This window comes from Salvelinus alpinus, chromosome 24 (genome assembly GCF_045679555.1).
Source record: "Salvelinus alpinus chromosome 24, SLU_Salpinus.1, whole genome shotgun sequence".
In the NCBI taxonomy this organism is placed as follows: domain Eukaryota; kingdom Metazoa; phylum Chordata; class Actinopteri; order Salmoniformes; family Salmonidae; genus Salvelinus; species Salvelinus alpinus.
The window spans coordinates 1514170-1539983 of record NC_092109.1 but is presented as its reverse complement, the minus strand read 5'-3'; the positions used below and the strand labels follow the sequence as shown (position 1 = coordinate 1539983).

At 42.5% G+C, this 25814-nt stretch overlaps 1 protein-coding gene across 6 annotated transcripts in view; it reads left to right on the top strand.

The window, feature by feature from the left end:
• The window catches only part of LOC139551710 (ral guanine nucleotide dissociation stimulator-like), a 111221-nt gene extending 85678 nt beyond the window's left edge, over window positions 1–25543 (top strand). For 4 of the 6 annotated variants that reach the window (XM_071362986.1, XM_071362984.1, XM_071362981.1 and 1 more), the window contains 12 exons: window positions 706–921; window positions 1205–1393; window positions 10204–10281; window positions 16347–16433; window positions 16520–16552; window positions 16639–16760; window positions 16987–17079; window positions 19634–19859; window positions 20181–20255; window positions 20924–21181; window positions 21310–21424; window positions 21732–25543. In XM_071362986.1, the coding sequence (XP_071219087.1) occupies window positions 706–921; window positions 1205–1393; window positions 10204–10281; window positions 16347–16433; window positions 16520–16552; window positions 16639–16760; window positions 16987–17079; window positions 19634–19859; window positions 20181–20255; window positions 20924–21181; window positions 21310–21424; window positions 21732–21907 (1668 nt within the window). In that variant the 3' untranslated portion in view covers window positions 21908–25543. The remainder of the gene's footprint in view (window positions 1–705; window positions 922–1204; window positions 1394–10203; window positions 10282–16346; window positions 16434–16519; window positions 16553–16638; window positions 16761–16986; window positions 17080–19633; window positions 19860–20180; window positions 20256–20923; window positions 21182–21309; window positions 21425–21731) is intronic. The other 2 variants (XM_071362985.1, XM_071362983.1) reach the window with 2 other exon arrangements.
• The last annotated feature ends 271 nt before the right edge of the window (window positions 25544–25814 follow it).

Genomic DNA, 25814 nt, shown 5'->3' with positions numbered 1-25814 from the left:
TTTCCCCTGTTACGTTAGACATTTTCGCGTGAGATAGGAGTCAGGGAAAATAAGCTTAGCAACATATTGTCGCGTGGTGGAAGGGAATATATAAGCTCTGCAAGTGAACAAATTAGGAATGTTTCAGCACCACACAAATAATGGATAGTTCCCCGCTCCACTCTCTCGCTGCGTGGCTGTCTGCCTCACCGCTCACCTAGCCTAATGGACTTCGCAACACAATTCATCACAACAAGCTCCTGTGTTTGTAAAAAAATGTATTATCTTGATTTAAAAATGTTTTCGAGAATGTTTTTATTCCACCCACCAGTTGATTTTTTTGCGGGTCAACTGCTGGGAACCGTGGGTATGTGACCTGATGCAGGACTATAAGCCGTGTTAGTTATCTCAGGAAGTGAGGAGAGTCGGAGGAAGTGAGGAGAGACAGAAGACACCGAGGGCTTTATGGCCCACTCTGCTGTTGAGTTACCACTCATAAACAAATGTCACTCCAAAGGCTTTCCTACGGACTTTTGTTAGGAGACTGGAGTGCAGCAGACACTTTTATCATCCCTCCTTGAAGCCTTCTAAAGTATCTGCCTGCCTCTCTTTTCTCTCTCTCCTGTCCGTGAGAGTGAAAACATGTTAAACTCATCTAAAATACCTCACTGGTTGCGACAAGAGACCATTTTGTTTTATAGTTCTTACTCCCCATTTTCCTCACAGGAGCTCTTTAAGAAGGTGGTCCCCTACCACTGTCTGGGGAGTATCTGGTCGCAGCGGGACAAGAAGGGCAAGGAGCATCTGGCCCCCACCATCCGTGCCACTGTCACACAGTTCAACTGCGTCACCAACTGTGTCATCGCCACCTGCTTGAGCGAGCGTTTGCTCAAACCCACACAGCGGGCCAAACTGGTGGAGCGCTGGATCGAAGTGGCCAGGGTGAGGAGCTGTTGTTAGCAGGAGTTCTTGTTGTTGTGGTTGTTGTTGTTGTTGTTGGCATGAGATTCTGAGGTGTCCTTGGCTTCAGTTCCTGCAGAGGCACAGTGTGTGTTGTGTAGCATGATAACTACAGTACCCATAATGCTATGTTCAAAATATTTATTGGAGTAAAAAATGTTCTGATGCTTCCCTTTCCTTAATAATACATTGGATTGATATGCCACTGGTGCTTAGTTGGGTTCATTGATATCTCCTTGATATTCATCGTCTTTTTTCCCTTCAGGAGTGTCGAATCCTGAAGAACTTTTCTTCGCTGCGGGCCATCCTTTCTGCTCTGCAGTGCAACCCGGTCCACCGGCTGAAGAGGACATGGGATGAGGTGTCCAGGGAGAACTTCCGCATCTTCCACGAGTTGTCAGAAATCTTCTCGGACGAAAATAACCATTCGCTCAGCAGAGAGCTGCTCATCAAGGTAGGATGTGTGTGTGTACAGTACCAGTAAAAAGTTTGGACACACCTACTCATTCAAGGGTTTTTACTTTATTTTGGCTATTTTCCACATTGTAGAATAATAGTGAAGACATCAAAACTATGAAATAACACATATGGAATCATGTAGTAACCAAAGACGTGTTAAACAAATCTAGATATTTGAGATTCTTAGTAGCCACCCTTTGCCTTGATGACAGCTTTGCACACTCTTGGCATTCTCTCAACCAACTTCACCTTGAATGCTTTTCCAACCGTCTTGATGCAGTTCCCACATATGCTGAGCACGTGTTGGCTGCTTTTCCTTTACTCTGCGGTCCAACTCATCTCAAGCAATCTCAATTGGGTTGAGGTCGGTGATTGTGGAGGCCAGGTCATCTGATGTAGCACTCCATCACTCTCCTTCTTGGTGAAATAGCCCTTACACAGCCTGGTAGCCATTGTCCTGTTGAAAAATAAATGATAGTCCCACTAAACTCAAACCAGATGGGATGGCGTATCGCTGCAGAATGCTGTGGTAGCCATGCTGGTTAAGTGTGCCTTGAATTCTAAACAAATCACAGACAGTGTCACCAGCAAAGCACCATCAAACCACCTCCTCCATGATTCACGGTGGGAACCACACATGCGGAGATCATCTGTTCACCTACTCACAAAGACACGGCGGTTGGAACCAAAAATCTCAAATTTGGACAGATTTCCACCGGTCTAATGTCCATTGCTCATGTTTCTTGGCCCAAACAAGTCTCTTCTTATTATTGGTGTAATTTAGTAGTGGTTTCTTTGTAGCAATTCAACCATGAATGCCTGAGTCACACAGTCTCCTCTGAACAGTTGATGTTGAGATGTGTCTGTTACTTGAACTCTGTGAAGAATTTATTTATGCTGCAATTTCTGAGGCTGGTAACTGTAATGAGCTTATCTTCTGCAGCAGAGGTAACTCTGGGTCTTCCTTTCCTGTAGCGGTCCTCATGAGAGCCAGTTTCATCATAGCGCTTGATAGTTTTTACAACTGCACTTGAAGAAGTTTTCAAAGTATTTGAAATGTTCTGTATTGACTGATCTTCATGTCTTACAGTAATGATGGACTGTCGTTTCTCTTTGCTTATTTGAGCTGTTCTTGCCATAATATAGACTTCGTATTTTACCAAATAGGGCTATATTCTGTTTACCACCCCTACCTTGTCACAACACAACTGATTGGTTCAAACGCATTAAGAAGGATAGAAATTCCACAAATGAACTTTTAACAAGGCACACCTGTTAATTGAAATGCATTCCAGGTGACTACCTCATGAAGCTGGTTGAGAGAATGCCAAGAGTGTGCAAAGCTGTCAACCAGACAAAGGGTGGCTACTTTGAAGAATCTTAAATATAAAATCTATTTTGATTTGTTTAACACTTTTTTGGTTACTACATGATTCCATATGTGTTATTTCATAGTTTTGATGTCTTCACTATTACATTTACATTTAAGTCATTTAGCAGACGCTCTTATCCAGAGCGACTTACAAATTGGAAAGTTCATACATATTCATCCTGGTCCCCCCGTGGGGAATGAACCCACAACCCTGGCGTTGCAAGCGCCATGCTCTACCAACTGAGCCACACGGGACTATTATTCTACTACGTAGAAGAAAAAACCCTGAATGAGTAGGTATGTCCAAACTTTTGACTGGTATTGTATGTTGCTGGCTTTTGGGCAAAAAATATATTTGAAAAGTCCCAAAATAAACCTGTTGCCGGCCAAAAAAATCCCATTGCAATTTAATGCTTTTTTATTGATGGAATTACTAGTCGATTTAAATACATTTGACCATCATTCTTATCAGTCTGTAGGTTAATTTGCATAATCTAGTCAAATTAAATTGGCCTGTGGAGATTTTTGTTGAATACCCACACAACTATCACACACGCACAGCATTTAAATGTCTATTTATTATGGATCCCCATTAGCTGCTGGTAGCTACTCTTCCTGGGGTCCAGAAAAATTAAGGCAGTTATACATTTTTAAAAACATTATAATAGATTCACAACAGATTTCACAACATATTAAGTTTGTGCCCTCAGGCCACCTCTACTACTACATATCTACAATACAAAATCTATGTGCACGTGTGTATAGTGCGTATGTTATCGTGTGTTTGAATGCATGTGTCTGTGCCAATGTTTGTGTCCCCGCTGTTCCATTAGGTGTATTTTTATCTGTTTTTTAATCTAATTTTACTGCTTGTGTCAGTTACTTGATGTGGAATAGCGTTCCATGTAGTCATGGCTCTATGTACTACTGTGCACCTCCCACAGTCTATTCTGGACTTGGGGACTGTGAAGAGACCTTTGGTGGCATGTGTTGTGGGGTATGCATGGGTGTCCAAGCTGTGTGCCAATAGTTCAAACAGACAGCACGGTGCATTCAACATATCAATACCTCTCCCAAATACAAGTAGTGATGAAGTCAATCTCTGCTCCACTTTGAGCCAGGAGAGATTTACATGCATATTATTAATGTTAGCTCTTTGTGTACATCCGAGGGCCAGCCTTGCTGCCCTGTTCTGAGACAATTGCAATTTTCCTAAGTCCCTCGTTGTGACACCTGACCACACGACTAAACAGTAGTCAAGGTGTGACAGAACTAGGGCCTGTAGGACCTGCCTCGTTGCTAGTGCTGTTTAGAATGCAGACTGGCTCTTTATTATGGACAGACTTCTCCCCATCCTAGCTACTGTTGTATCAATATGTTTTGACCATAACAGTTTACAATCCAGGGTTACTCCAAGCAGTTTAGTCTCCCCTTGCTCAATTACTGTCACGTGTGCTCCCTCTCCGGCTTCTAGGTCACCAGGCTGCTCGTTATGGCGCACACCTGTCACCATCGTTACATGCACCTGCGCGTCATCAGACTCATCTGGACTCATCACTTCCCTGATTACCTTCCCTATATATGTCACTCCCTTTGGTTTCTTCCCCAGGCGTCATTGTTTCTGTTCCTGTGTCAGTTATGTGCGTTGTTCGTGTTTCTTATATTTGTATTATGTTGTGTTTTATTTATTAAAACACTCACTCCCTGAACTTGCTTCCCGACTCTCAGCGCACATCGTTACAGAATGACGCCTCACCTAAGGGAAGCATCAGGGAGTGTTTTTTTTCTGGTGTGAATGATGTCGGGTCCGGGAGCCGCTACAGGCTCTCATGCCTCAGACAGATCGCCAGGCTCCCCTGCTACAGCCAGCTCGTCGGGCTTTCATGCCTCAGCCGGTCTGTCAAGTTCTTGCGCCCCAGCCGGTGACAGGTTCCCGCGCATCAACAGGGGTGACCTGTCCGCTCCTGATCCCCGGGATAGTCTTTTTGATCGGTGTCCTGCGGCTGGAGCCGTGCGTCAGAGAGGGGGCACTGTCACGTGTGCTCCCTTTCCGGCCTCTAGGTCACCAGGTTGCTCATTATGGCGCACACCTGTCACCATCATTACACGCACCTGCGCGTCATCAGACTCACCTGGACACCATCACTTCCCTGATTACCCTCCCTATATATGTCACTCCCTTTGGTTCCTTCCCCAGGCGTTATTGTTTCTGTTCCTGTGTCATGTCTGTGCGTTGTTCGTGTTTCTTATTTTGTATTATGTTGTGTTTTATTTATTAAAACACTCACTCTCTGAGCTTGCTTCCCGACTCTCAGCGCACATCGTTACAATTACCATGTTATTCATTGCAAGATTTAGTTTAGGTTTAGGGTTTAGTGAATGATTTGTCCAAAATACAATGCTTTTCGTTTTTTAAATATTTAGGACTAACTTATTCCTTGCCACCCATTCGGTCACTAACTGCAGCTCTTTAAGTGTTGCAGTCATTTCAGTCACTATGGTAGCTGACGTGTATAGTGTTGTGTCATCGGCATACATAGACACACTGGCTTTACTCAAAGCTAGTGGCATGTCATTAGTAAAGATTTTAAAAAGTAAGGGGCCTAGACAGCTGCCCTGGGGAATTCCTGATTCTACCTGGATTTTGTTGGAGAGGCTTCCATTAAAGAACACCCTCTGTGTTCTGTTAGACAGGTAACACTTTATCCACAATATACCAGGGGGTGTAAAGCCATAACACATACGTTTTTCCAGCAACAGACTATGCTCGATAATGTCAACACTGAACACCCACACTGAAGTCTAACAAAACAGCCCCAACAATCTTTTTATCATCGATTTCTCTCAGCCAATCATCAGTAATTTGTGTCAGTGCTTGTTGAATGTCCTTCCCTATAAGCGTGCTGAAAGTCTGTTGTCAATTTGTTTACTGTAAAATAGCCTTACATGTGGTCCAACACAATTTTTTCCAAAAGTTTACAAAGCGTTTGTAACAGGCTGATTGGTCAGCTATTTGAGCCATTAAAGAGGGCTTTACTATTTTATTTATTTATGTAACCCTTATTTAACTAGGCAAGTCAGTTAAGAACAAATTCTTATTTACAATGAGGGCCTACTATCCTTAGGTAGGGGAATAACTTTTGCTTCCCTCCAGGCCTGAGGGCACACACTTTCTAGTAGGCTTAAATTGAATATATGGCAAATAGGTGTAGCAATATCGTCCACTATTATCCTCAGTAAGTTTCCATCCAAGTTGTCAGACCCCGGTGCCTGTCATTGTTGACAGACAACTATCATTTTTTAACCTCTTACAGTTCTTGTCTTTCATAATTTGGTCAGATATACTTGGATGTGTAGTGTCAGCATTTGTTGCTGGCATGTCATGCCTAAGTTTGCTAATCTTGCCAATTAAACAATAATTTAAATAGTTGGCAATATCAGTGGGTTTTGTGAGGAATGAGCCATCTGATTCAATGAATGATGGAGCGGAGTTTGCCTTTTTGCCACAAATTTCATTTAAGGTGCTCCAAAGCTTTTTACTATCATTCTTTATGTCCTTTATCTTTGTTTCATAGTTTAGTTTCTTCTTCTTTTTTTCAGTGATATAATTTTTTCATTTTCAGTACGTTTTCAAATCTGTTGTACAGCCAGACCTATTTGCCATTTATTTTCCCTCATCCCTCTCAACCATACAATTGCTCAATTACTCATCAATCCAGTTTACAGTCATTTTTTTTATGGGTGCATGCTTATTAGTAACTGGAATAAGCAATTTCATAAATGTGTAAAGTGAAGCGTCTGGTTGCTCCTCATTACACACCATGTACCAACAAATATTATTTACATCAACAACATAGGAATCGCTACAAAACGTATTGTATGACCTCTTATACACTGTATTAGGCCCAGCCTTTGGAACTTTGGTTTTCCTAGATGTGGCTACTACATCCGATGGATTTGGATACTGCTTTCAAACAAATTTCTGCAGCATTAGTAAAGATGTGATCAATACATGTCGATGATTTCATTCCTGTGCTATTTATAACTACCCTGGTAGGTTGATTGATAACCTGAACCAGGTTGCAGGGACTAGGTACAGTTTGAAGCTTTCTCTTGAGTGGGCAACATGATGAAAGCCAGTCAATATTTAAATGCGTCTATATATATACCTCTATTGATATCACATACATTATCAAGCATTTCACACATGTTATCCAGATACTGACTGTTAGCACTTGGTGGTCTACAGAGACTATATTGAGCATACAGAGCCTATTTTGAGCCGGATTTCTCCTGCAGGTCCTCAGGTGGTTGATGCTGGAGTAAAACGTGCTTTTATAAGCCCATTCATTGCCCAACGATTTCAAATGCAATCGCCTGTTGAAAACTGTTTCTATACGTGCTCAGGCGCGCACTTCCTCAACATTATCATAACAGAGAAACCAGACACATGCTCATTGCCCACGTGGGGCGCTCCAAACAAAAGGCAAATGAACAAATTACAAATCTCGTAAATTATTGTTATGAAATCAACCAAAACTTCTCACAAGTGTAGCAGCTTGTGAACTCTCCAAAAAACGTTTCCACTTCAAGAATGAGAATGGCAAATGACTGTAATTAATACATGCATTAACATAAATGAATGTAACCAAATGATCAGGATAAACGGTACATTTACTACTGTTGACATGTGTAATGGGGGATAGATTTTTTAAAATCAAAGGGCAAACAATTCACAAAATGAAACAATGAATGCGCAAGAATTGGAGGGAGACAGCTGAGCCCTTCTGGAGAACGACTCGCCTATATCGCCACACACCCCTCCCCCTCTTCTTGTCTCTCAAGACACATTATCTTCACACATATTTTAAAGATGCTTTTCACTGATAGCCGAAAGTCAATAATCAGCTAGGCCTATTGTCACGTGGGCTGCCCAAATTGTGGGCTTCCCAAATAGACATAGGCCTACGAGCTTGTGATTTGAAACAATCCACAGCAAATTTTTTAAAAGAAGCGATTGATCCTCTATTCTTCTGTGGCTAAGTAATGCTTTCTGGTGAAGTATTTTGAATGATTTTATTTATAGACACGATTCTATGTATAGTCAGGAGTAATTATATAATTTTGGCTAATTTATTTCCATTTACTTCCTTATTGGACACACCGCTATGATATTTCTCTCCTGTTCTATTGGTTTTCATATTTATTTTGTTGTCCAGAAGCCAAAGGAACAATCCCAGTCATATTACCTCTTTCTAAGTTTATAACAGAGATTTTTTTTATCTCTTTCACTTATGGAACCGCGCTGTTTAGAATGGTGTTTTCCCAGGTGTTCTGTTCAGAATGGTGTTTTCCCAGGTGCGCTGTTTAGAATGGTGTTTTACCAGGTGCGCTGTTTATAATGGTGTTTTCCCAGGTGAGCTGTTTAGAATGGTGTTTTCCCATATGCACTGTTTAGAATGGTGTTTTCCCAGGTGTTCTGTTTAGAATGGTGTTTTCCCAGATGCGCTGTTTAGAATGGTGTTTTCCCAGGTGTTCTGTTTAGAATGGTATTTTCCCAAGTGTTCTGTTTAGAATGGTATTTTCCCAGGTGTTCTGTTTAGAATGGTATTTTCCCAGGTGCGTTGTTTAGAATGGTGTTTTCCCAGGTGCGCTGTTTAGAATGGTGTTTTCCCAGGTGCGCTGTTTAGAATGGTGTTTTCCCAGGTGCGCTGTTTAGAATGGTGTTTTCCGAGGTGCGCTGTTTAGAATGGTGTTTTCCCAGGTGCTCTGTTTAGAATGGTGTTTTCCCCAGGTACTCTGTTTAGAATGGTGTTTTCCCCAGGTGCTCTGTTTAGAATGGTGTTTTCCCAGGTGCGCTGTTTAGAATGGTGTTCCCAGGTGCGCTGTTTAGAATGGTGTTTTCCCAGGTGTTCTGTTTAGAATGGTATTTTCCCAGGTGTTCTGTTTAGAATGGTGTTTTCCCAGGTGCGCTGTTTAGATTGGTGTTTTCCCGCGAATCGCCTTATGGCAAAGGTTTGAAAATGACCTTTTATTGGCTGCTTCATTGCATGAGTTGTTGAGATGCATTACCTTAACATCCTGTTAAGATGCATTACCATAATCTAAATGTGATCTCTGTCATTCTGAGCACCGTGGGTTATGCACCCAATGCATATGGGTCATTTTCTTTTTTTCAAATGGCCGGTAAATTAAAATCTTCCCGGTCACGTTGTCCGGTGCCACATTTTCCTAACAGAAACCCTGGCGCACTTGTATGTGTGTGCGGGCATGCATTATGTATTTGGGGGGCAGAATCAAAAAAGCATTAATAAATATGTTACACACACACACACACACACACACACACACACACACACACACACACACACACACACACACACACACACACACACACACACACACACACACACACACACACACACACACTGCTCTGATCACAGTAGGCTATGATGGAGTCAACTTTTAGACAGTTGAGTGATATGATTTCCTTTGTGTGGGGTCACACCCCTCTAGGACTACTCCTACACACACACTGATGGTGTCATCACTCACGATCAGATGACAGGGTGTGGCTGACACACTACCCTGCAGTAAGTAGCAGAATAGGGTAACTAATAGGCCGTGTGACGTGTGAAGCGTTTGGTGCCCAAAAAGGGCATTCTGAAATTAATTTGTGACGCATAAAAACAAGACTTTATTCAGGTAGTTGAATGGACAGCAATACAATTTCTCCACCATCAAATTAAAAAACAAAGTATGGAATTCTGTCGTCAGGAGTTTCCTATCTTAATGCAATATCTTGGTGAAAAGTCTGGTCATCGTCCCTATGAGAAGAGTTCTTACCTAACAATGTATAGCGCTTTGTGCACTTGGGAACATGATTCATTTAGCTAATCCATTATCAACTGTTATGTTACAGAACAGAATAGAACAGAACGATATAAAGGGCAGGTCATGGGTGGTTGGTCTTTACTTGGACGAGGGGGTGTGTTTGTTTGGAGGGATAGTAACTAAGCCCGCTTACGTACACATAGATCTCAAACCCTAACATTCCCCAAATTCCAAAGCACACACACACACAGATGTCAGGGCATCTAGATGTAGCCGTTATGCGTGTATTAAGGATGGGTAGGTGTGTTATTGGGGGGTGGGGAACCCCTCAGTGACATCATAGCATGGTGGTAGGCTGTGCCAGTTGGGGATATCCCTACTCTGCCTGTTCCTCTGAAGTAGAATGTGGGAGTCTGTATGTTTACCATTTCATAGCTTGTTAAAGGACAGGACGCATTCCAGGAAAAAGTGTGTATTCTCCCATTTAATTAACCATGTTTAACCAAACAAAAACAGCCCGGTGTTATTTGATCGCTGAAATAGGGGCTTAGGCATTTGATCTCACTGTGTTTTTGTTGTCGGTTCTTCTCTCTGTCTAGGAGGGCACGTCGAAATTTGCCACCCTGGAAATAAACCCCAAACGAGCCCAGAAGAGACAGCAGCAACCCCGAGACCTGGTAAGGACATTAAGATAGAGGGAATGCAACAAAGGAGGGGGAGATGGACTGGACAGAGAGAGAGAGCGAGATAAAGGACTAAAAAGATTGATGAGGAAGATAGAAAAAGTGGCTTTAGAGAAATGGAGGATGACATGAAAAGCAGGGAGGGAGCGAAGAGAGAAATTAAATGACCTGGCAGACAGATTTAAAGAGAGAAGAGGGCAGGAGAAGAGAGTAAAGGGGAGCTCAAAAAATGAAAGTGAAAGCGTGACAGTCAGAGAGATGAAGAGAGAGAGAGGGATATAGAGGGAAAAGAAAGAGAAGACAGAGATGGAAAGAGAGAAATACAGGGAAAGAGAGAAGGGAGAGAGAGAGAGAGAGAGATATACAGTTGAAGTCGGAAGTTTACATACACTTAGGTTGGAGTCATTCAAACTCGTTTTTCAACCACTCCACAAATTTCTTGTTAACAAACTATAGTTTTGGCAAGTCGGTTGGGACATTTACTTTGCATGACACAAGTCATTTTTCCAACAATTATTTACAGACAGAATATTTCACTTATAACTCACTGTATCACAATTCCGGTAGGTCAGAAGTTTACATACACTAAGTTGACTGTGCCTTTCAACAGCTTGGAAAATTCCAGAAAATTATGTCATGGCTTTAGAAGCTTCTGATAGGCTAATTGACATCATTTGAGTCAATTGCGGCAGCACGGTAGCCTAGTGGTTAGAGCGTTGGACTAGTAACCGAAAGGTTGCAAGTTCGAATCCCCGAGCTGACACGATACAAGTCTGTCGTTCTGCCCCTGAACAGGCAGTTAACCCACTGTTCCTAGGCCGTCATTGAAAATAAGAATTTGTTCTTAACTGACTTGCCTAGTTAAATAAAGGTAAAATAAAAAATTGGAGGTGTATGTATTTCAAGGCTTACCTTCAAAATCAGTGCCTCATTGCGTGACATCATGGGGAAATCAAAAGAAATCAGCCAAGACCTCAGAAAAAAGATTGTAGACCTCCACAAGTCTGGTTCGTCCTTGGGAGAAATTTCCAAACGCCTGAAGGTACCACGTTCATCGGTAACAAACAATAGTACGCAAGTATAAACACCATGGGACCACGCAGCCGTCATACCGCTCAGGAAGGAGACGCGTTCTGTTTCCTGGAGATGAACATACTTTGGTGCAAATCAATCCCAGAACAACAGTAAAGGACCTCGTGAAGATGCTGGAGGAAACGTGTACAAAAGTATCTATATCCACAGTAAAACGAGTCCTATATCGACATAACATGAAAGGCCGCTCAGCAAGGAAGAAGCCACTGCTCCAAAACCGCCATAAAAAAGCCAGACTATGGTTTGCAACTGCACATGGGGACAAAGATTGTACTTTTTGGAGAAATTTACAAAAATATAACTTTTTGGCCATAATGACCATCGTTATGTTTGGAGGAAAAAGGGGGAGGCTTGCAAGCCGAAGAACACCATCCCAACCGTGAAGCACGGGGGTGGCAGAATCATGTTGTGGGGGTGCTTTGCTGCAGGAGGGACTCCTGCATGAGGAAATAAAATGATGTGGATATATTGAGCAACATCTCAAGACATCAGTCAGGATGTTAAAGCTTGGTTGCAAATGGGACTTCCAAATGGACAATGACCCCAAGCATAATTCCAAAGTTGTGGCAAAATGGCTTTAGGACAACAAAGTCAAGGTATTGGAGTGGCCATTACAAAGCCCTGACCTCAATCCTATAGAAAATTTGTGGGCAGAACTGAAAAACTTGTGCGAGCAAGGAGGCCTAGAAACCTGACTCGGATACACCAGCTCTGTCAGGAGGAATGGGCCAAAATTCAAGCTTGTGGAAGGCTACCAGAAACGTTTGACCCAAGTTAAACAATTTAAAGGCAATGCTACCAAATGAGTGTATGTAAACTTCTGACCCACTGGGAATGTGATGAAAGAAATAAAAGCTGAAATAAATCATTCTTTCTACTATTATTCTGACATTTCACATTCTTAAAATGAACTGGTGATCCTAACTGACCTAAGACAGGGAATTTTTACTAGGATTAAATGTCAGGAATTGTGAAAAGCTGAGTTTAAATGTATTTGGCTAAGGTGTATGTCAACTTCCGACTTCAACTGTCTGTTTCAAGAGACAGATAGGGAAAGAGAGAAGGAGGTGCCAGATGTAATGAAAGCACTCCCATCTTGGCCCTATAGATAAGACTGGCGTGAGTAATTGGGTTTTGTCAATTAGCGCTCCAGCGGGTAAGAGCCATCGAACAGAAAACAAGCAGCCCCTCTCTCTGTCCTCACTGAACTCTGCTGATGCATTCACTTTAACACGCACACACACACACACACACACACACACACACACACACACACACACACACACACACACACACACACACACACACACACACACACACACACACACACACACACACACACACACACACACACACACACACAGCGTACTATCACACAAACACACAGGTGTGCATAGTCATTCATAGACAAACACATATACACAAACAAAACGCTCTCCTCTTGCCCTTTCACTCTCACTTGTCTTCTCCACTTTAAAATCACTGTCTTTGAAATTGGCCCACTTTGTAGCAAATGACTGTCATGGATGCATCTAATGTAGATAGCTTAGAGGAGCAGTATTTTTCTTTTCAAAATGAAGGGGTTCATAGTTATTTGCTCTCTCTCTGTGGTGGATAGAAGGGAGACACGACTCTCTAGTGGTAATTTATGGAATCACTCTTACTCGCAAAAGGCTCACAGCTCAATCTACAGTCGTGGCCAAAAGTTTTGAGAATGACACAAATATTAATTTCCACAAAGTTTGCTGCTTCAGTGTCTTTAGATATTTTTGTCAGATGTTACTATGGAATACTGAAGTATAATTACAAGCATTTCATAAGTGTCAAAGGCTTTTATTGACAATTACTTGAAGTTGATGCAAAGAGTCAATATTTGCAGTGTTGACCCTTCTTTTTCAAGACCTCTGCAATCCCCCCTGGCATGTTGTCAATTAACTTCTGGGCACCATCCTGACTGATGGCAGCCCATTCTTACATAATCAATGCTTGGAGTTTGTCAGAATTTGTGGGTTTTTGTTTGTCCACCTGCCTCTTGAGGATTGACCAAAAGTTCTCAATGGGATTAAGGTCTGGGGAGTTCGATGTTTTGTTCCCCGAGCCACTTAGCTATCACTTTTGCCTTATGGCAAGGTGCTCCATCATGCTGGAAAAGGCATTGTTCCTCACCAAACTGTTCCTGGATGGTTGGGAGAAGTTGCTCTCTGAGGATGTGTTGGTACCATTCTTTATTCATGGCTGTGTTCTTAGACAAAATTGTGAGTGAGCCCACTCTCTTGGCTGAGAAGCAACCCCACACATGAATGGTCTCAGGATGCTTTACTGTTGGCATGACACAAGACTGATGGTAGCGCTCACCTTGTCTTCTCCGGACAAGCTTTTTTCCGGATGCCCCAAACAATCGGAAAGGGGATTCATCGGAGAAAATGACTTTACCCCAGTCCTCAGCAGTCCATTCCCTGTACCTTTTACAGAATATCAGTCTGTCCCTGATGTTTTTCCTGGAGAGAAGTGGCTTCTTTGCTGCCCTTCTTGACACCAGGCCATCCTCCAAATGTCTTCGCCTCACTGTGCGTGCAGATGCACTCACACCTGCCTACTGCCATTCCTGAGCAAGCGCTGTACTGGTGGTGCCCCGATCCCGCAGCCCAATCAACTTTAGGAGACGGTCCTGGCGCTTGCTGGACTTTCTTGGGCTCCCTGAAGCCTTCTTCACAACAATTGAACCGCTCTCCTTGAAGTTCTTGAGGATCCGATAAATTGTTGATTTAGGTGCAATCTTACTGGCAGCAATATCCTTGCCTGTGAAGCCCTTTTTGTGCAAAGCAATGATGACGACACGTGTTTCCTTGCAGGTAACCATGATTGACAGAGGAAGAACAATGATTCCAAGCACCACCCTCCTTTTGAAGCTTCCAGTCTGTTATTCAAACTCAATCAGCATGACAGCGTGATCGCCAGCCTTGTCCTCGTCAACACTCACACCTGTGTTAACGAGAGAATCACTGACATGATGTCAGCTGGTCCTTTTGCATGGCAAGAGGGACTTTGCAATGAATTGCAATTCATCTGATCACTCTTCATAACATTCTGGAGTATATGCAAATTGCCATCATACAAACTGAGGCAGCAGATTTTGTGAAAATTCATATTTGTGTCATTCTCAAAACTTTTGACCACGACTGTAGTAGTGATATGCAACTTTACAGTTTAATTTGACTGTAATTACAGTGTAGTCATATGATCAGTTGTGCAATTATTAAACTGGGAACAATAGCCAACTGGAGATAGTTCATTAACTTCTCTGCGCTACGGATCCCTTTTTACGGGATCATTTTCCTAAACAACCGCTGAATTGCAGGGCGCAAAATATTACTAAAAATATTTATAATCATGCAATCACAAGTGAAATATACCAAAACACAGTTTAGCTTGTTGTTAATCCACCTATCGTGTCAGATTTTGAAAATATGCTTTGCAGCGAAAGCAATCAAAGCTTTTGTGAGTGTATCAATCAATGCTACAACAGCTAGCCCCAAATTAGCATGGTCACGAAAGTCAGAAAAGCAATCAAATTAATCGCTTACCTTTGATAATCTTTGGATGTTTGCACTCACGAGACTCCCAGTTACACAACAAATGTTATTTTTGTTCGATAAATATCACTTTTATAACAAAAAAAACGCCATTTGGGTTGCGCGTTATGTTCAGAAAACCAACGCCTCGTTCCGTTCGACGAAAATTCCCAAAAGTATCCGTAATGGTCGTAGAAACATGTCAAATGTTTTTTGAAATCAATCCTCAGGTTGTTTTTAACAAACATAATCGATAATATTTCAACCAGACCGTAACCTATTGTAACGGCTTTCTTCTGTGGACGAAGGAGAGGACCAAAGCACAGCGTGGTTAGTGTTCAACATGTTTAATAAAGACGATAAACGTGAACACTACAAAATACAAAACAACAAATGTGAAAAACCGAAACAGTTCAGTCTGGTGCAGACACACGAAGACATGAAGACAACCACCCACAAAACCCAACACAAAACAGGCTACCTAAATATGGTTCCCAATCAGAGACAATGACTAACACCTGCCTCTGATTGAGATCCATATCAGGCCAACCACAGAAACGGGAAAACTAGACACATAACATAGAATGCCCACTCAGCTCACGTCCTGACCAACACTAAAACAAAGAAAACACAAAAGAACTATGGTCAGAACGTGACACCTATTCAATAAGAGAGGAAAAGGAAAATGGAGAGCTACCCCTCTCGCGCGCAGGAACTAATCAGAGGACACCTGACTACTTTTGAAAAATCTCGCTAATTTTTCAAAATAAAAGCCTGAAACTATGTCTAAAGCCTGGTCACAGCCTGAGGAAGCCATTGGAAAAGGAATCTGGTTGATACCCCTTTAAGTGGAAGAAAGACGGGCCAGGAAACACAGATAAAATAAAATAAAAATAATCACTTCCGGGTTAGATTTCCTCAGGTTTTCGCCTGCAGAATCAGTTTTGTTATACTCACAGACAATATTTTGACAGTTTTGGAAACTTTGGAGTGTTTTCTATCCTAATCTGTAAATTATATGCATATTCTACGATCTGCACCTGAGAAATAGTCCGTTTACCTTGGGAACGTTATTTAAAAAAATATATAATAATCTGACCCCTAGCGTTAAGAGGTTTTTAACCTAATCATTGTACGCAGAGGGAGATGAAGAAATATATATTATTTTTTTCATCTACATGTGTCCTCAGTGGGGAAAAAGTCTGTAATGCATTATTTCATCACTAGCAAAGTCATACACACACACACACACACACACACACACACACACACACACACACACACACACACACACACACACACACACACACACACACACACACACACACACACACACACACACACACACACACACACTAACCCCAGTCTCTGTCTGCCTGTGTGTGTATATTTCAGAGTGTGATGCAGGGGACCATTCCCTACCTGGGTACTTTCCTGACAGACCTAGTCATGATGGATACTGCCATGAAGGACTACCTGGACGTGAGAGTCGCACGCACGCATGCACGCACGAACACACACCTTCTTCAACAATTTCTGTTCTAAAGAACATATTTTCTTGCTTACAGGGAGGGCTGATACATTTTGAGAAGAGGAGGAAGGTAAGAAATGCAACATGTATTTCATGTGCGATGATGATGAAGATGAACACTGCATACTTACCCTTATATTTCCTCTGGTCTTGTAGGAGTTTGAGGTGATCGCCCAGATCAAGCTTCTGCAGCTGGCCTGCAACAATTATAACTTCACCCGCAACAAGCGTTTCCGACATTGGTTCTCCGGTGTGGACAAACTCACTGAGGCCGAGAGGTAAGAGAAGGAACAGAGAGTATTCTGTTAGAAATATTCTCTAATATATTCTGTTAAAAACACCAGAAATAGATTATGGTGGGTGTGACAAACAGTATGTATTAGAATGGAAGGGTGGGAGAGAGGAGAGGATTATGAGACGGACAGTGGAAGAGAGGGAAGGGGAGGACTAGACACTTGAAAAGACAGGAACACACACATACTCTTCACCGTGTGCTTTCCACAGCTACAGTCAGTCGTGTGAGATCGAGCCGCTGTCGGAGTCAGCCTCAAATACTCTGAAAAAGAAGAACACAGGAATCATCAAACGCTGGAGCGAGTGAGTCAAGAAATAAATCCTCCCAAAATTATTGCAGAAAGTATTTCCGTTCAATGGGTGCAATATGGGTCCGATTCAGTCTTGGGAAATGTACACCTTTTAGACTTACCTTATTAATTTGCGTTACGTGCTCTGCAGGTGCTACCTTGCGTTCTCTGAATACATGTTATTAAACAACTGAAAACCCTCACACTTGTTGGCCAAAAGATTTTCTCGTGGAGTTTTCATACAATAGGGTTTTCAGTATCTTAAGCCATCCCTTTAAATACAGTGTACCTTTTTAGTTTGAATTTTGTCAACAGAATCACTAGAATATATCGAGAGAACAGGTTCTGAATATTAGGGATCAATGAAAGAAAGCAATCTAAATATATGCAAATTCGACTCTGTTTCAGCACCAATTGGTAGATTTAAAAAGACTCTGATCTTGTAGATTATTTAGGTTTAGTAAAGTATTTATGAATCATAGAAAACAGATTTGGAGAGCCTTTACGCGCAAAAGAAAGATTAATTCTGAAAATTGCCACATTCATTTCTTCAACCCATTGTAATGTTGGAAGATTAGTGTACAAAGAATTATAATAGGGAGAATAGTGTACAATAGTAGGCTATACCCCCGTCTATTGTCTGCACTAACCATGGAACTGTGTGATGACACAGCCAAGTATTGCGCAATGCGTCGGGTTCAAACTGTTACGGCTCGGTCTGAGCTCCATATTGATTTAATTAGCCTACATGTATTTTTAAAATTATTATCAACTGTTACTAATGATCCTCAGCAACAACCACACGGCCGTGATGGTGTTTACAGAGAAGGCCAAATGAAGGTAAAGGAAACAATGTAATTAAATGATAATGTAGGCTATACCAAATGAAGGGAACTAACAGTACATTTACAGTTGAATATGTGTGGTTATTAGGCCTGGTGACGTTCAATACTTACAGTGGCTAATATTTAACATGATAGAAATAGGGAACAGAGAATGTCGGGGTAGCCTATAATTAAGACATTCGAGAGTGCCCACTTTACTGTGGGAAAGTTGATCTGTTGATATGCTTCAGTTTGTTGCCAAATGACTGCTTTCACATTTGTCTCCAGCGATCATAATAAGACAATATAGATCTAAAACAAGTGTCATTTATATTTACAATCCCCTTATCCAAACGGTTTACTCATTTACTTACCTCTGATCAATAGCTCTTGTAAGTTATAAATTACAGTGCATGGACAATTGTGTTATTTCTATTAAAAAAATTAAGTAGATGCTTTTCCCACTTGGAACCAGTATGTTCTCTCGACCTTATTCATGGTTCCATCACGCGTAAAGATGGTGGAATTATTAGGGAATTAGTCAAGGTCAGAATATGGTGTATCTGTAGACATACCTCTGCCACACCTTCAAGTTTCCAAGTTTTAATGTCACATGCACAAGTACACTGAAATGCCTTTCTTGCAAACTTGAAACCCATCAATGCATAATCAATAACAATGTATAGCTAGAAAAAAAAAACACAATAAATAAAAATAAGAAATATGAAAGTAAGTAAGTGTTAGGTTCTATTTTTAAGAGTAAATAACTCACGGACAATAGAGAAGCTTAACCAAGTTTAATTATTCCCAAAGGGTCGATACAGCTGCATTCAGACAAAAACATGTTTCCACCACCACAAGTATATATGCTCCACTTTAGGCCCTCCTCCTTCTCTCCAATCCTTACATCTTATGGTTCGACAGGAAGAGGGAAATAGGGTAATAAACCATCATTTCTACCTTCAGGGGATCTGACCTGACCTCAACCCCTCCTTCGCCTAATCCACATATGTCCATCCGCTTCCCCTATAGCAATCCTGTGACTTTCTCCCGTCCACCCAACACGTTCCAAAGCCATCTGTCTCCTACAGATAACCATTAACTTCGGATATAAAAACCAGTCTCTTTCACTCCTTTATATGCTATGCTTCTGACTATTACAATGTTCCAAGTTTCACCCAGAATCTAACATAAGTAAGTAAGCATTCTAGATACAGGAAATATATTTTTTAAGTCAGTTCCAATACCATATTTACAATGTGCAGGGATACTTGAGTGATGAAGGTGGTTGAGTATAGCGGTAAGGGGACAAGGCAACAGGATATAAGATGAGCCGAGTAGAAGCAGCTTGTATGGGAGTGGGTGTGTGCATGTGTAGAGTCAGTTTAAATGTGTGCGCATATTATGTGTAAGTGAGCAAATGATGGAGTGAGTGTTTGTGTGTGTGTTTATTTATTCCATCTCCACCTCAACCCAATGGCAGGTGAATAGCATGTTGTTCTCATGCTTAAGTTCAAGGTCAGAATACGTGTATCGAGAAAAGTGCATAAAAAGGGAATTACATTCCAATTACGCGTGCTTAACTTGGGTCGGAATTCCCCCCTAATGATTTGCAGTCTATTTGTGTCAATGTTTCATTTCATTTACTCATTCTTCTTTCTCTTACTCTTCCTCTCATTCTGCATTTTCTTTCCCATCTCTCCCTCCTCCCTCTCCCTCCCATTCCTTCACTCCCTCTTTCAGTCGCCAGCCGGCCAGCTTGGAGCCGGGCTACTGCAGTGCGGGCAGCTCTCACTCCAAGTCCTTTGACCAGCTGCGCTACGCCCCCGGCCTGGGGGGCTCAAGTGGAGGTGGAGGGGGTGACGGAGCAGACTCCCTGAGCGTCACCTCAGCCGGCTCCAGCAGCTCCGACGTCGAGGAGATAAATATCAGCCTCATCTCCGACTCGCCTGACGCCCACGAGCGAAAGGTGAGAGAGATGTTTTATTCACCAATTTAACCTTCATTTATACCGGAAGGTAAGTTAAGAACACACTCCTATTTACAATGAAGACATGTCAGAGGACAGTGTGCTATAGAATTCTGTCATTGTTGATGTCCGTAAGCAGGAAGTTGCTCCACTGTGTAAGATGATGATGTCATATCATTGAGTCTACCTTTAAAGACCATGATACCAGTATGATCACTATAGCGGTACTACTGTCATAGCATATTATAACTCTTCCAGCCCACAAGAAACAGCCCATGTGAAGCCCACTGGTGACTGTAGCTCTTAATTCCTTTTCTGTAGACCTCCACGCCTTCCGTAAAACATTCCAATTCCACGTTAGGGAAGTGCGGCCCCTTGCCTGACCTGGCACCCACGGTACTATTTACTACTTCCTGTACCATATTTCTGTTTCACCTACACTAGCTCGTGGCACAGCCATTTCACACTACCATCAAAGGAGTGTGCTGTTTGCACTGTTTCTATCTATCTGTGTGACGTCACCATCACATCATCCCTGTAGCCATTTTTGGGGGGGGGCGAGAATGGCGTGTGCATGTTGAGTCGTTTTCGAATGTGTGCAGGTGTCGAATTGATTTATGCGTCTGCTCACTTTGATCATGACCGCACTTTGACCTGTTTGTTTTGACTGGTTTCATTTGTTGTGTCTTTAATTGGGGATGAAGAGTTCACCTTGTATCCATACTGCTCATAACAACTCAATAGAAGTAGCATTGTGGGTTTCACCTGGTCGCACATTCATCCCTCCTACACTTTTCATTGTGTTTTCTACATGCATGTCATGCTAGTGACATGTTCAAGTCATGCAAACACTATCCCATTACTCATAATGTAAAACAACAGCAGTCTCAATTCCAGTGTTCCCAAATGTTTGTCAAAATACACTGGAATTCATTCAACAGTTTCCAAACATGGTAAATGTACCTGTTTAAGATGCATTGCTTTCTTTGATTGCATTTCAATAGTCTTAAGTGGCACTGTGGTCTAACCCGTGCTGTCCCCCTTCTCTCTTGGTCTCTCTCCAGTTCTGGGAGTCCACTTCTCTGTCCTCCTTGGACGCCTCTGGTGTGGGATCTGGCTCGGGCTCCAGCAGCGCCTCCTCCTCCTCCATGTCCTCCACGCCCGTGGTAGGGGCCGGCTCCCGCTCGCACAAGCGCTCCGTGTCGGGTGTGTCCAACTACTCATCGCTGTCACTGCCCCTCTACAACCAGCAGGTGGACGATTGCTGCATCATCCGGGTCAGTCTGGACGTGGACAACGGCAACATGTACAAGAGCATCTTGGTGAGCTGCTGCGTTGGTGATGATTATGGTAGATTAGAAAGAGAAATTCCCTGCCAATGTGTTTGGTGGTTGTGGGGTCTGGTTGAGCCAATACCAATGTCTTAATGTGGTCATTATGTGATCTCCAGGTGACCAGTCAGGACAAGACGCCGGCGGTGATCAGGAAAGCCATGGTGAAACACAACCTGGACCGGGAGAGAGCGGAGGACTACGAACTGCTGCAGAAGATCTCTGAGGAGAAAGGTCAGTCAGCTGTCTGTCATGCTCAACTCAAGACTTCGGGCGGAACCTGAAAGATACAAACCTCAGAGTTGATGCCTTTGGAACTACATTCCAAAGTTACAAACATTTCAGTGTTCCTAACCCATTTCCAATTTGTTCCTATCTCTGGTCCTACTGTACTATTTTGAAATATCTGCACACTGTAAGCCGTGTCTAACAATCTCTCCGTCCATCTTCTCAACCAGATTTTAACATTCCATCTTGCCTGTTGGTTCAATGTGTCTTTTAACCATACCTGTGTTTCTTTTGCACCCCCTTCCCTCCACAGAGCTGAAGATTCCAGACAATGCCAACGTTTTCTATGCCATGAACTCCTCGGCCAACTACGACTTTGTCCTGAAGAAACGTGGCTTCCCCAAGGTGGGCCGGACCAAGCACGTGGCCAGCTCCACACTGCCGCGCATGAAGCAGAAAGGCCTGAAAATCGGCAAGGGCATCTTCTGAGGGGCTAGACCATGTCCTCGCCCACCTCCCGCTTCCTGCTGGGCTCTCTGGGTTCCATCTTTTAGTACCACCCTTGCTGTGCCATGGTAGAGGGGCCAGCCTCCAGCTCGGTCTTGTGTTCGGCGTCTGAGCGTCAAAGCCTCAGAGGACTAATACAGCTGAGTGGGATGGAAAGACCTATAGGCCAATGAACTTGCACAAATCACTTCCTGTTAGCTTCAGCCCTGTGGACGTCCTAATCAAGAGTGAGCACTCAAGAGGGAAAACTGAGGGAAAATGGTAACTGTATTTCATCCAGGTGCGTCTGAAAATGCCTTCCCTCTTAAAGGAGTTATACTCCCTATCATTTCTACAGAACCCTCCCTCAGCTGGTGTGTGTGTGTGCGTGCGTGCGTAAAGTACTCAAGCACTCAGAGAAAGAGCGAGAGAGAGATGGACAGAGATGGAAACATGAATGTTGTATTGTGAAATGAACCGTGGTCTTTAAACGTCTAGTCTGTTTGTTCCATGTAGTGTAAAGAAAAAAAGAAGAATGAAAGGTCTGTCCTTCTTGTCCTTTATTTCTCTCTTTCGTTAAGGCCTTTTTTCCTTGTGTACCAGTTAATTCAGGAGATAAAGGAAAGAGAGGAAAAGAAAGAACTCAAATTAAAACATACTGGTCCACTCCGCGTGTGCCAAAGAACAGATAAGAGTGGACTATGACATATGATCATAGACCGTTTTTGGGAGCATGGAGATTGCAGTGGGGGAGTGAGTTTGCTTGCTGTTGAGAGATTCCTTGCACCACAGATGTGTGATTCTTTGTCTATGACTCTGATAGAAGATCATCTGATATGATGAGTCCTTGGTTTGTAGTACCCCATGTCTATCCATTTCTTACAGTATTGCAGCACTTAGGATCAAACCTAACGTCCCTAACTATCAGCAGCCATGTCAGTGGTATTGTGGATTACAGTGTTAAAGCCTGTGTTCATGCTCAAAGGGTTTTCTGAAATGATTGACTTTTTGACTGACCGTGTCACACTGTGTCCTGTGCATGGCAATAAACATTCTAAAATGGACACAGGATTGGGTCTTTATCAGAGGGCAGGCTATATGTAGGCTGGCTATACTTTACTTCTATAGCCTTTCTACATATTGTGCAAACCTGAACCATAGTGTGCTGGCTGGCTCTGATATTTTATTTTAATATGGTCCTTTCCAGCACAGTTCCAGCAACTATGGTTGATGCATAACTAGGCCAGCGCAGTACAGCTTGGCTCAGCTCAGTACAGTAGTGTAAAAATGGTATGACAGTTTGAAACATTGAATTTACATTTCACAACACATCCTTGATGTGCCTAATAGTAAAGCCATGGAAATGTTTTCAGGTGCTATAATGATAGTTTTTCATATGTCAATTATCATAAGGATGGGTGGTCATAGGGGAGTGCTATATGGACACTCCTGGTGCCCAAATTGATGACGTTTGTTGTACAGTGAGAGTCGAGTGGTGAAGAACGGATTCGGTTCAGTCATTTCAGACAGTCTTCCCGATGAGCCGTTCCCAGCAAGCTAGTTTAATGCTCGTGGCTAAAAACTTCAGCGAGAACTTGAAACTTGTCGGCCGAAGTTGGGACTTGGGAGTGTTAAGAATCCTTTCGTTTTTGTCTAATTAATAATTTTACAAAATGTAACGTTAGAGGTAGTACATTTTCGGTGAAAATCACTATTGTCTACACTATCTACTTCCCTATCCTTACTGCGGCAAGCGGGAGAGAAGGACACGGTGCCCTGTGATGCGTTGGCTTGCAGTGCAAACTCTCCCCATTGAGCAGTGTAGACTGCATAACGGTGACATCCATCTAGATCACTACCAACATGTTTTTCATGTAGGCTGCTATCCTACTCAAAATAAAATCAAGTGGGATGGAACAAATTGGAGATGGTGACCAAATCCCGATGACCAATACTACAAGTTATTTCTCCCTCGCCCATCCCTTTCTTTTACAGCCACGCTGCTGCTGTTGCCAGCTAGCCAGCATAAACTAGCTGGGAAGGGCCTATCAGGACGACTCACTGAACCAAATCCACACTCGACTCTCAGCTGCGCGACATATGTCTATCACGTTTTAAGGTAGGACCCAGATGGAGACAGAGACAGGCAAACGACAGGTCAAGGCAGGCAGAGGTCAATAATCCAGCGAGAGTGTAAGGCACCGGAACAGCAGGTGGGCTCATGGTCAGGTGAGACAGAGGTCGGTAATCCAGAGTAGAGGCAAAGGTACAGGACGGCAGGCAGGCTCGGGGCAGGCAGGCAGGCAGAAAAGGTAAAAACTGTTTAACTAGAAAACAGGGACTATAACGAAAACAGGAGCAAGGGAAACCGCTGGTAGGTTTGAACGAACAAAACGAACTGGCACAGACAGACAGAAAACACAGGTATAAGTACCCAGGGGATAACGGGGAAGATGGGCGACACCTGGAGGGGGGGTGGAGAAAAGCACAAGGATAGGTGAAATAGATCAGGGCATGACAATGTCATCCATTTGAGCACCAGGTGTGTCCGTATAGCCTCTCCCTAGTCACATTATATAAGTACTGCGTTATGAATGCATTCAACTGTGCTGTTTGGTGACAGTGATGGTTGCTGTATGTTTGTGAATATTGGGGTCCGGGAGTCTACTGCCCTTATGTCATTCGCTGGACTTCATATCGGTGGTGTTGATGGAAGTTGCCCCTAAGCCCTGATTCAAGGTCAGTTTATATTCCTACGTCCTATGACCAAGGTTAGGCTTGAGGTTGGGAACGCTAAACCTAGATCTGTGGTTAAAGACAACTTCTGTAATGCGTCAATGAATGAGGGATGGATCCTTTGTGCACATCTCAAACTTTTGTGTAAGTTCCCAGTTAATGTGTGGGTGTAAGTGAGAGTTCATCCCGGAATGTGTGCTTATTGTTTCTCTTTTTTTGCGAATGTCTTTGTGTGCCCTCCCCAGGTACCCAGAATATCTATATATCAGGGTGGGGGGGGGGGGGGTCTGTCATAAAGATGTCAACATGTCAGGTTTCACAAATGTTAGTCTGTGTGTGAAAGAGACTCTCTTCTGTGTTGTTTTTGGTAAAAGTAAGGCTGCACCGAAGACTGCACCGATCAAACTAAGTTAGTCCCTCTCAGAAACACTGCCTGATCAGGAACATGTCCCCATGCCTCAACCTCTCACAATGATCATCCTTAAAACCTTTGTGCCATCGCTCTCCATCACTGTCAAAGACTCAGAACTCTCTAACGATTACCTGTTTCAATGTTTTTTCTATGTTCTTTTTGTATTTTTTGTATTATAAAAGACTCAATGTCCTTTGTACTTTAGATTTTTTGTGCGTGCTTGCTTTATTTATTAACTTGTAAATACTTTTGTAGCATTCTACATTTTGTTTCTTTTCCCATGCAATTACAAATTAATATGTAAATATATATGCGATGGTTATACCACTGTATTTGCAGGTCCACTTGTCTCCATATCCCTTTGACTTTGGTTGCTTTACGTCAATCCTGTCTTTTGTATAATGGTCAGTTTTGATATTGCTTTCCCCCTTATTGCGCTGTTTGTAATGGAGAAAAACCCACCTAATAAACACTTACCATGTGTCAAATCATCTGCATTTGTCTCTGCTGTACTACACTGTATATAAGACTACCCCACTGAAAAACACTTTAATGGGTATACATAGGCGGTCATAACACCTTTGAGGTTTCCTCAGGTCATGAAACCATTGAGAGTTGCAGTATGGTTCATAAAATCTTTAACTTTATTTAATCTTTATAAAATCTTTATTTATTAACATCCATGGAGTGACGCTTTCAAAATAAGTTGCTTTCAATACAATGGAACAAAATAGTACAAAAAATGGGATATCAAAACATGTG